This window comes from Gossypium raimondii, chromosome 13, assembly GCF_025698545.1.
Source record: "Gossypium raimondii isolate GPD5lz chromosome 13, ASM2569854v1, whole genome shotgun sequence".
In the NCBI taxonomy this organism is placed as follows: Eukaryota; Viridiplantae; Streptophyta; class Magnoliopsida; order Malvales; family Malvaceae; genus Gossypium; species Gossypium raimondii.
In genome coordinates this window covers 6,258,921-6,271,259 of record NC_068577.1, presented here as the reverse complement: position 1 = coordinate 6,271,259, position 12,339 = coordinate 6,258,921, and the positions used below count along the sequence as shown (strand labels likewise).

The window sequence follows — 12,339 nt, the reverse complement described above, 5'->3', positions numbered from 1 at the left end:
CATGTAGTGTAAATTTCATAGGAGCTTACTAAGCATTCATAATGCTTATCTTGTTTGCTTTTCTATCTCTGTGTAGGTTATTTTGTAGAACGCGTCCGTCAGATCAATCCGGAGCTCGCACTGTCCAGGATCTGATTTGGTAGTCTTTTCTTTGCCCCGGACTCGGTTATGTGGCATGTATATATGGTGGAGTTGTACTTATGTTGTCTTAAGTGATTATAAGTTGGCCTAATGATGATATTGATTTTGGGATAGTTTGGTAAGTTATGGAATAAGCATATAAATGGTTGTTTGGTGTTTAAATGGTTGTAATGAGTAGCATTTTGGTATGTAGATTGTATAACATTCCTAGGTGCATATTTGAAGTAAAATAAATATAGAATTGGTAAAAGTCTTGAGTGTGAATTTGGTACTAAACTTATGTATGGTTAGTTTTGGTAATGTGACTATTTATAGGTGGCCATAACTTAGAGCATGTTTGGTTTGGTGTATTGGCAAAGCCAATGCACCCCTAATTGGTGGGCCCCACCTAATCCGGGTGTATTACGTCGTTTGGTTTGGTGTATTAGTGAAACGCACCTAATCCGTTACCTTCCTAATCGGTGAAAACCACCGATTTCTATTCCCCCCTTTTGCCCAGATTAGCTACCGATTGTAATCACCTCCACGATTTACCTCCCCAATCCCTTTTCTCTTCTTCCTTCATCCGATTTCCTTCCTTTGTTTCTCTGCTCCCACTCCATTACGCCTCTTTTCTACCGATTTGCTCCTCCTTTTCTTTTCTTTTTCTCTCTGCCACTCTTTCGATTCCCTTCTCAACCAATCGACTTTTTTTTTTGTTCTCTCTCACACTCCGATTGCTCTCGGTTGGTGGGTCTCGTGTTTTACAATCGTGAAAGGTAAAGGAATGGAATCACTGTAATACGCTTCAACTCTCTTTTTCTTTTCTTTTCTTTTCTAACTCTCTTTTTCTCTCTGTAATTAGTGTAACAAAGGAATCTATGCCTTAGTTTTATGAATGTTTTCTTGCATGGAAGTTAGGGTCCCAACTATTTAATTTAATTTTATAAGTTTATATTGGTGCAAATATGTATAATCGAATGAGAGAGTGGTAGTGAAAAGCTGTATAAAATTGGTGTGATCTTTTGAACTCTGATGAAGTATGAGTTGAAATATAACAGTGGGTTATCTTCTTCAATAAAAAAATTGGAAGAATATATAAAACAAGAGAGCCCTATCACTTCTGTTCAGGAGATATGGGCTATGGCTACACAACCGGGTTAGTTGTCACCATCAACCATCTTTCTCGGTTGTCTCTTTTTCGTTTTAAATCGTCGAATAATGCTGTTTCCTTTCCATTACAGCATTTTTACTCTATTTGGGCTCAGTTATTGTATTGGTCGTCCTTTTGATCTTATATTTTGCACCAAGATATGGGCATACAAATGTGTTGGTTTTCACTGGCATTTGTTCATTAATGGGATCTCTCTCGGTATGTTATTTCAACTACTAATTGTTTCAAATTTATTTTGCTTCTGACGAGAATTAATTACTTTTTTCCTGGCATAGCCAACTATGAATTGAGTAAAACTATAACTTCAAAAGCTGCTTGATTTATCTAAATTTAAAATAGGTGACATATAATCATTTTTTGGAATTTAAAAAGTTTTCAATAATGTGAAATATTTAAATCTTAAAATTTTGAATGTCCCTGGAATATTTCAGTTGCATAAGGCTTTGATCCTTCGATCAAGGTAAAGCCATCAGTTAATGTGATCATCCAAGAGTCAAGATATGCACTTTTCTATGACTAAAGAAGGGAGTTTTATAGCCGAATCTACCCTTTTAATAAATATATAGTACACCATGACTAAATGTGAGCTTCTGAGCTTTTCATTTACTGGTCTTCTTGATATTATCTTTTTCAAAAACCAAAACTAGGTCTTTATATTATTTTCTTTTTCAAAAAGTTATCAATGTGTTGTCTTATTTTTATGAATACAAATGCAGGTGATGAGTGTTAAAGCCCTTGGAACCGCACTCAAACTAACCTTTGAGGGAAAGGACCAACTAGTCTACCTGGAGACATGGTTCTTTATGTTCATTGTTGCTACAAGTGTCATTATACAAATAAATTATCTCAACAAGGTAGAAATTTTGTTGTGTTTCGGGTAAAATATTTTCTTCCAAGTCATCTAGAATCCTTTCCACCACATTCACAGTTGAACACATTTGAGATAAGGTTATAAAGTTAAAAACAATATCTAGAATAACCATTTGTGTCCCTTGGCTTTCCGTCTTTATGCATTGAGGAGATTTCCTTAAGGATATCTGGTTGGGGGAAGGTTTCAAGTATCTGGTTTTGCATATGTTTCTCTTGTTCTCTAAAAGAAGGATATTTTTTTATGAAAAACTTCTTTGATATCTAACACCTAGTTGTTTAATTTGCCTTGGTCATGGCAGTCTTTCCATGTTCAGTATGGTGCTTTTAATAGTTAACATATGCTAGCAGTAAACTATCATGTACAAGGAGGTTTTGGTTTCAAAAGCTGGCTAAAATAAGTCACGGATATGAGTTGATGCCATCAACTCTTTTTAAATTTTCTGTAAATAGTTTCTGATCTGAAAAGTATTCTGATGTTTCAGGCCCTTGATACGTTCAACACTGCAGTTGTGTCCCCTATTTATTATGTCATGTTCACATCACTTACAATCATTGCCAGTGTCATTATGTTCAAGGTATTGCATCATCAATTACTGATTACATCTTGCTAAAACTATTATCATCTTTTCCTTGTGAAGTCTCAGATGTGAGAAATTAAGGTCAAAGTGTCATGACTTAGTGAATAGGCTGCAGCTGGCTTGGATAAAAAGTAAACATAGATTTTAGGTGCTCCAGTCCTCCCTCTAGCCCGTAAACTGAAGTTCGGCTGGACTGAGTTCAGAAGTAAAACTCATTTACTGTGCCCGAAAAAGAAATTAAAGATAAACTAAGGAAACTCTTCTAAACTCTTATGGAATACTGAAGCAGTTTCTGCAGCTTACCTATTTAAGCTTCTCCAAATTTAGGACAGCCTCGTACTGTATATCTTCTGTCTTGGGGTTAAATACTTCAATCTCTCTATTGGAATGTTATGTTATTTAAATAATTGCAGGTGAGCATGCACCTCTATCCCCTACATTGTCTACCGGACTCTTCAGTGGTAACCGTGAAACTCTGAAGCATGATGAAGAAAATGAGCTATCGCCTGATGATATTTGTTTGAGGAAGCAAGAACCGTACTAAGATGGCTAAATTAGTAAATTGGGAGTATAAACACATCTAACATTTTGTGTGCTATAAGTGCCAAGGTGAAATCCAAGTTTCAAGAATCCTTAGACGGTAACAGAGATGATTTTGCAAGCATGAGTCCTGGTTGCACTAGACAAGAAACAAAGTGACTGAAACTACTTAAACAGCTGGGCTTGAATTTCATTGTTAATCATGTGCAGTACCGGGATGCTACAAGCTTGGAGAGTGAATTGGTGGGTGATGGTGCTTGAAAGGGTGACATTTTCAATTGAAAAGCTCAGCAGATATGGGTGCTGAAGGAGACCTCAGACCTGGATTTTGGCAAGGGAAGGTGGGTTTCTGAGATTGTTGAAAATTTTAATTAGGTAGGACAGCAGGAAGAAAGGTATGCTTGTAGAGTATGATACATATGGATAAATCAAATGTAGTGTCTAAGATTAATTGGATTTAAATTGTGGTTGTTGACGTGATTTAGTTGCAATGCAAACATAATGGATATTATGTGGTAATTTTGTTGTTCATTTTACATTCTTTTTAAAATATATTTGTTGCAAGTATAATTATGAATTTATGGTTTTGTTTTGATGGTTGAGTCAAGATCTTCCCATCCAATTTAATAATTAACCAACCCCCTGCACTTCTTCTATTCGGTAATGCGGAATAGATTTCAACATTGGATTTTAAGCATTACTTTCAAGTGAGGTAATTTCAATATCATCTATTTTTAGATAATTTAATGTTTCCTTAGTAATTTGACATTTTAATGATTTTTGTTCATTTTGTTTAAATCAAGATAAAATATTTATGTATTTATTATAAGCTGAAAATTTAATATTTAACCTATTATGTTACATTTCATTTATTACATTTTACTTCAAATATTACTTTTACTAAAATTTATCATTTACGTATCATATATTATGATTTGAGTAAATTCATATAAGAATATTAATTATTAAGAATTTTATTAAATTATATATTTTAATTATAATATATTTAATAATAATTATGTTAATTTATATTTTACAAGATCATATATTATGATCTGAGTAAATTCATATAAGAATATTAATTATTAAGAATTTTATTAAATTATATATTTTAATTATAATATATTTAATAATAATTATGTTTAAATATGATTAAATTATTTATTATTGATATTAATAATCTTATTAAAATTTAAATAACAATAACAATAATAATTTACCAAAACAAATTTCGCTAATTATAAGAATTTTATTAAATTATATATTTTAATTAAAATATATTTAATAATAATTATGTTTAAATATGATTAAAAATTTATTACCGATAATAATAATCTTATTAAAATTTAAATAACAATAACAATAATCATTTACCAAAACAAATTTATGCTAAGGGTATTCTAGTCATTTTAGTTTTTTCCATTATGCTATTACACCTCTATTCCATTCAACCAAACACAAGATTACTATTACGCCTCTATTCCATTACATTCAACCAAACAGTTGATTTGCTATTACACCTCTAATCCAATACACCCCTAATCCAATACACCTCTAATCCAATACAGCGAACCAAACGCATTCTTAGTGTTTTGATTGTTTATAGTGAACATAGATGGTCATAGTTTAAATTGACATGAAATGGGATTAATTATTTGATTTGAATCTTGTTGTAAAATGGTGTCATTGAGGCATATTGATTAGTTGTTTAACGCAATGATTTAGGTGTGTTTTGGCATGTTTTGAATAGATGTAACATTATATATTGGCATTGGTATAGGTTTTGGCATGGTTGAAATGATAACTTGTTTAAAAAGGTACATTTTTGTTGCACACGGTCTGACACATGGTTGTGTGTTTCCACACGGGTTGGTGACACGACCGTGTGACCACTAAAAGAAGTAAATTTTTTAATCCATACGATTTTAGTGAGACACATGGCTAGATAAACGATCGTGTAAGTTAATCACACTCGGTCACAACTTTTCACACAGCTTGGATACATGGCCGTGTGACCCCTTTTGTATAAATTTCTATACTTTTTGCTAAGTTTTCGATTAAGACCTTATTTGTTCCCGGGTTGGTTTAAGAGCTTTTGTAAGCTTGTTTGAAACTTGAATTTAATTGTATATTATAATATTTGAATTTTTATGATATGATTACTTATTTGAAGAATTTATTTATGAAATAATTTTTTGTAAATTTTAAAAATGTTACAAATTAGTCCTAGTTAAATTCTAGGTTGATACTAGAGCATATGTAAGCTCGTATAATGCCCGAGAAAAATTATATTTGGTGATTTTGCATTGATTTGATTATGATTGTATGATTCATATTTAATTTGAATGTTAATTGTGTAGTTATGGAGTAATATCATGTTTATTTGAAATAATCGATGTAAATTGAGTGTCTTCTGTTTCAGCTTTAACTATAGCACTCCGTAGCTCGAGTTCGTCGACCGAACCGAATAAAGGGTGTTGCATATTTCTTTTAAAAACACCAAGTCAAGTCAAACCCGATTTTAAAAATTGTGTGGTCAACATTCTTTGTCTTTTAATCCAATCCAATGATTCATAATTGATGTCATTAATATATTATTATGCTTCCACTATATTTCTAATATAAAATTCATGTAACAAGACGAAAATACTTTGATGTGGCAAAATCACCGTTTTTCTCCTTTTGGCTTCTTAATCCACTTTCATCACATCAAATAGATATTTAACAATGATTTAGCCTTTAATACAAGTCCACGAGTGGTGAAAATTACACCTATGCCATTTTCTTGATAAACATGAGTAATTTATAATTTAGTCTTTACATTTTCAAATATTTTCCAATTTGTTCCAAAAGTGTTTATACACATTCTAACTAATAAGTATCAATTGTCTTTTTGGTCAAATTTATTTTTTAGTCCTCTAACTTTTTGAAATTTGCAATTTAATCCCTTTCTAGGCTCATTTTCACATCCACATTTCTTTCCAATATCAATTTTACCTTCTTAAAAAGAATTCTCTATTTGACTCATTTTCCAAATTTTCTAAAGATTTCAGTATGCTTGATCCTAAAACAAGACTACCTGTCATAACAGAAATTTTGGGGAGTTACATCACAAATATTAAAACATCAAATGTTTATAAAATAATTAAAATTTAAGATTAATTCCACTAGAAACCCCCAAAATATGTGTTAATTTTCAAATTTATCCTTAAACTTCAAAACATTTTAATTGAATCTTCAAAGTATTAAATATCGCATCAATCAAGTCTCCTTGTCAGCCTAACTCTCAACTTGAATGTTAAGTGTTAATTCAAATCTAGTGTAGATCATCTTTAAAACAAGTGTATCAGATTTTAAACTTGTTTATACCAATTGCATAAACAATATGGATACCTGATACATTAGAGAAAGAGAATCAACTCCTTAAATTTAATGATATTGTTTTCTTACGTAAAATCTATGTTGTCCATGCAATAAGTGTAGGCGTGTTTAAAATTTAATCAACGTGTTTTAAATATCTTTCATATCAAATCTAATTAGGAATTTAATATCCAAGTTTGATGTTAGGTTGAAAGAAGGACCTAGATGATACGATATTGACACTTTAAAGATAAATTTTAAATATTTTGAAGTTTAAAGATTTTTTAAAATTTTGGTCATAGCTTGGGGACGTCTATTGAAATTATCTGAAATTTTATATTAAATGTTTAATATAATAATATATTTCATAACAAAAGAAAAATACAAAGAAATTATAAACGGATAATTTCATACTATAACAAATATTCCAATTTGATACCTATACTTTTAAAGTGTCAATTTTAGTACTTGAAGTTTACTTTTGTCTATCAATGTAGTAATTTCCTCATACATTGTTAAAAATTTTATGGCATGGCAACTTGATCGCTATGATGGTGACACTTGACAAATACTTGAAACATAAACATTAAGTATATTTAAATAAAAATGCAAAAATAAGGTTACGTTTGGTTTTGAAAATATTTTTTTATTTTCATTTTCTAATTTTAGAAATTGAAAAGCATGTTTGATAAAGAGAAATAAAAAATTTGAACTAGAGTTTCAAATTTAATATTTGAAAATTGATTGAAAAAATATTTGTGTTTATACGAGGTTTGAAAATTGGACAAATAAAAGATTAATATAGTAGAAAATTAGGGTTTGGGTTAGACAAACAAAGAAAAACACGGAAGATGAATTTTTTAAGAAAATTTAGAGAGAAAAAAAAACATGTTAAAGAAAAATATGGAATAATTATGTGTTGGTGATGACGTGACACATTATTGAAGTGCCATCATCAGACATTATGGAAACCCAAGTTTAGGGATTAGGGATGCTAATGGGATGGGTCGAATTTTTGTCTGGATCTAAAACTTAATCAATCCGTCTCTCCCCGACCCAACTTTTAAGTGAAAAAAAATTCAATTTTAACTTGGAGACCCAATTCCGCCATATCCCGAATTCAATTTAATTATTTTATTTTTTATTTTTAAGTAAATAAGATTCATTTTTTATTTTGAATCAAATAAATTTATTTTTTTAAAGTTTTGATTTAAAAGGTTTAAATTAAATTAAATTTTATTTATATATTTATTTATTGAAAGTAAAAACTTAATATGTATATATATTAGAAGTATTTTTGTAAATATCTTGAAATGAGACAGATTTATCTCAAACCCAACCTGACTAGATTATTTTTCTAATTTCACCTAGCTCGACCCATATGAACTCGATTTTTCAAGAAAAAATCCGACCCTAACAGCTTGGGTTGGGTCGGAACCTGTCAGATTCAGATTTTTTTGCCATACTTATTAAGGATAAACTGTCAAGTTTTGGGACTAATGTAAAAAAAAAAAGGTCTAGGGACCAAGGTGGAAAATGTTGTCAAGAGGTGGAAAATTTATGATTTCCATCCTTCTAGATTTCAATTCCTTCAATTTTCCATCTTTCCATTTTACCAAGTAAAACTTAAGTGTTGTTTCATCCAAAAATATAACTCATGTAAACACCAATAAACTAAAATAAAAAAGCTTAAATGCAAAATTGACCTTCAAATTTTACTGCATTTCCCACTTAGGAGCCTAAAGTTTTTTGGATCAAAATTGGTGCTTAAACTATTAATTTCTGATTATACTCTGTAATTTTCATCCAAAATGATAACTTATAGCACTTTTGAGAAAAGGGTAAACTACATCGTTGGTCACCAATTTTTATAAGTTTTCATTTTTGGGCACCAAAAATAGTTGCAATCTAGCCACTGTCGTTATATACTTTTGTCACATTAGTCACTGTTATTACATACTTATATCATTTTAGTCACTGGACATTCATTTTCCATTAGATGCACTCGTTTTAGTCACCTAACTTTAGTAAATTTTCATTTTGGTTACTCATTTTATCTTTTTATTTTATTTTTTAGAATTAATTATAGTTTTCTTTAGTAAGGGAAAAACCTGGGATTTTATAGGGAAATTTGGGTTAGAAAAATCATTTTATCTTTCTAGTTTCCTTTGTTTTTTCTTTTTAGAATTAATTTTTGTTTTTTTCTTTTTAGAATTAATTTCCTCAAAGGAAGGAAAAATATGAGATTTTACAAAGAATTACCTGAGTTTTATAGGAAAAAAACTTTAACTTTTACTGGAAAAATCAGTTTATCTTCTTCGTTTCCTTTTCTTAGAATTGATTTTAATTTTTTTAAATAAGAGAGAAAACTGTTGGTTTTAAGGAAATTGTCGGTTTTTATAAAGAAAGTTGGATTTTTACAGGGAAAAGCATTTTATCCTTTTATTTTCCTTTATTCTATTTAGAATTAATTTTTGTTTTTAATAAAAGGGAATTACCTGGGTTTCTTATATGGGAAAACCATGATTATTTGAACTAAATTGAATCGGTTGATTGGATTGATTGGATCGAGATCTGTTTGAGGTACCGGTCTAGAGAAAGTATTAGAACGATTGAGCTAGGAACTAGTACGAATCGATTCAACTAAGCTAAAAAAATGATTTAATGAGTTTTAATATTTTTATTTTTATTAATTTTTTAATGATTTATTTAATTGAATCGTTTGGACCAATGAATTGATTGCTTGGTAGTTTTGAAAAGCTTAGGAAAAGCCTAAGTTTTACATGGAATTGAGTTACAAGAGAAAAACTAGGGCAACAATTAAATAACTTAATTCCCTGTAAAAACCTAGGGTTTTTTTGAAAAAAAAAAATTCTAAAAAAGAAAATGAGTGATCAAAATGAAAATTTATTAAAGTTGGGTGACTAAAATGAGTATATTTAGTGGCAAATTAACTATGGGTGACTAAAATGATAGAAGTATGTAACAGCAGTGCCTAAATTATAAAATTTTTATTTTTGGTGCCCAAAATGAAAACTTATGAAAGTTGAAAGACAACTTTGCAGTTTACCCTTGAAAACAAAACTTTAATTACCTAATTGTGAAAAATAATATAGTTTTGGAGCTAATTTTGAAATTAAGCAAAAAAAAAAAAAAAGTAAAAAGGAAAAGGAAAAAGGTCAAAGAGAAAAACAAGCCTTGGCCCTTTTATTAAAGAAAAAAGAAAAAAACATCAAAGGCAAATCTCCTTTTAGCGTTTTCTCTCAAAACTCAACCTCTCAAATCCTCTGTACCTTTTTTTTTTCTTCCAATCTAAACAGCACCCAATTCCATGGCCACCTCTTCCCCACGTGAGGATAATGTCTACATGGCGAAGCTCGCCGAGCAAGCCGAGCGCTACGAGGAGATGGTGAAGTTCATGGAGACCGTCGTCTCCGCCGTCCCCTCCTCCGACGAGCTCTCCGTCGAGGAAAGGAACCTCCTCTCTGTCGCATACAAGAACGTCATCGGCGCCCGACGCGCCTCCTGGAGGATCGTTTCCTCCATCGAGCAGAAGGAGGAAGGACGCGGCAACGCCGACCACGTCTCCGTCATCCGTGAGTACAGGGCCAAGATCGAGGCTGAGTTGTCCGAGATTTGCGCCGGAATCTTGAAGCTCCTCGACGAGAAGCTCGTTCCGGCAGCCAAGACCGGGGATTCCAAGGTCTTTTATCTGAAAATGAAGGGAGATTACCATAGGTACTTGGCTGAGTTCAAGACTGGCGATGACAGGAAAGCCGCTGCCGAGAATACGCTCACGGCGTATAAATCTGCTCAGGTTTGTGAACATTTTTGTAATTTCCTTTTCGATCCGTGCTTTTTTTTTGCTTTATTTGGTTAATTTTAAATGTGAAGTATGATTAATTGTGTTAATTTTTTTTTTTTGGATCTGGTTGATGTTTATTTTATCTAAATTTTCACTTGTGCTGTTAATTTCATACCACATCCGAATCTAATTTGAATTCAATGACCTGGTTTGGAAACATAAGCGGAAGGCATTAAATCAGATTGGAAGATCAAATTTGTGAATATTAGCTAGAAATTGGTTTCAGTAATATAAATATTGAATTGGTTTTATACTACCGACCCTTGTTGGGTCAGTGATAAGCAGCCCAATGCCATCCGTTTAAGGGTTCAACCTGACTCAACTATGGATTTAGTTGGAACTCAACGTGGCTACCCGACACCGGAGGGTATTAACTTAATATTTTGTACGAGTATTTCCTAATTTTGCTAAGGAACTTTGATTTGAATCTTTTGTTGCCTTTGCCCTGGCTTATGTTGTGTGATATGTATTAATTCAATCCATCGTTTCATATGGTTTGATGTTAGATGGTTTGAATCGTTGAGCCTTTTCCCCTTCCGTCATGAATCGATAAAATCCCCATTTGCATACCCCTTTATTACTGCTACTGTTATTCTCTAAAGCTTTGAATCTGATTTTGTTTTTATTTTCTTAGTTTTATGCTTAAATTGGAAGGTGTTCTCCCTTGTGTGTTTTTGAGTTTGCTGTAGTGATTATAATTTATTTTTTGTCCATAGTACCGCCCCTTTTTTTGGTTTTATATGCATATCATTTTGTGCTGTTTTCTTTTCAGGAAATTGCAACTTCGGAGCTGGCTCCAACTCATCCTATTCGATTAGGGTTGGCTCTGAACTTCTCTGTCTTCTACTACGAGATCTTGAATTCTCCTGACCGTGCTTGCAGTCTTGCCAAACAGGTAGAATACCAATATTCATAATTTTGGTTTAGTCTATAATTCAGCGGAAAAACATTGTCTTCATTCGGTGTTTCATTGTTTCGTCTTTTAATTCTATTCTGGTTTCTTTCCTCAGGCTTTTGATGAAGCCATCTCCGAGCTGGATACTCTTGGAGAGGATTCATACAAGGACAGCACTTTGATAATGCAACTCCTTCGTGATAATCTCACCTTATGGACTTCAGATATGCAGGTTAGGACTTAGACCTGGTGCATTTCATTTCGTTTTTTACTTCTATATTTTGCCATCCTATGTTACTTGGGCCCGGTTTTGAGCATTGTATACAGGTATGGTTTACACTTTTCTAAGGTTTTTCATATATTTGGAGGAATCTTGGAGGTCATATCCCCATATTCATATCCATGTACTGGATATGAATACTTCGAGGAGTTTGAGTAGCATAGCTGCTATCTATATATGTGTGTTCTTTCCATACTTTTTTTTTTTTTCGTTAACTATGATTTGTTTTCATCCATTTAGGACGATGCAACAGACGAGATCAAAGAAGCTCCCAAACGCGAGGAAGAGAAACAAGAGTGAAATCGCCAATCTTCACGGTACGATTTTACTTCTCTGGTTATTTTTGTATGGAGAAGTTGCTCGGTTCCGCTATCCCCTTGATTGCCTCCAGTTACTTGTTCTTAGATCATGCCTCTCGGTTTATGAACCATCGAAGCATTGCTAAAAGTTTCTTAAGTATTTCACTGGTTATTAATTTTTGAAGTTGAAGCTTTTCTAATTGCAAATGAGGCTATATGCACTCTTTCTTAATTGTTTTTGTTAACAGTAAGGGAGTTGATGATGGAGATGTTTTCTAAGCTTAATATTTGGAAGATGTTTTCTTGGAATTATCACATTAATATATATATATATATATATAACTATCTTGTATGATTA

General features: G+C 31.8%; 2 protein-coding genes across 2 annotated transcripts; both read left to right on the top strand.

Moving 5' to 3' along the window:
* The first annotated feature begins 1,110 nt into the window (after positions 1-1,110).
* On the top strand, positions 1,111-3,801 carry LOC105781338 (probable magnesium transporter NIPA3). The gene is made up of 4 exons (XM_052625951.1): positions 1,111-1,492; positions 2,011-2,148; positions 2,647-2,739; positions 3,156-3,801. The coding sequence occupies exons 1-4, from the start codon at positions 1,478-1,480 to the stop codon at positions 3,219-3,221; spliced, it is 312 nt and encodes a 103-aa protein (XP_052481911.1). The 5' UTR covers positions 1,111-1,477; the 3' UTR covers positions 3,222-3,801.
* A 6,069-nt stretch (positions 3,802-9,870) lies between these two features.
* Positions 9,871-12,339, top strand: LOC105782247 (14-3-3 protein 6). The gene is made up of 4 exons (XM_012606862.2): positions 9,871-10,459; positions 11,280-11,402; positions 11,518-11,634; positions 11,923-12,339. Exons 1-4 carry the CDS (start codon positions 9,974-9,976, stop codon positions 11,980-11,982), a joined length of 786 nt encoding a protein of 261 aa, XP_012462316.1. The 5' UTR covers positions 9,871-9,973; the 3' UTR covers positions 11,983-12,339.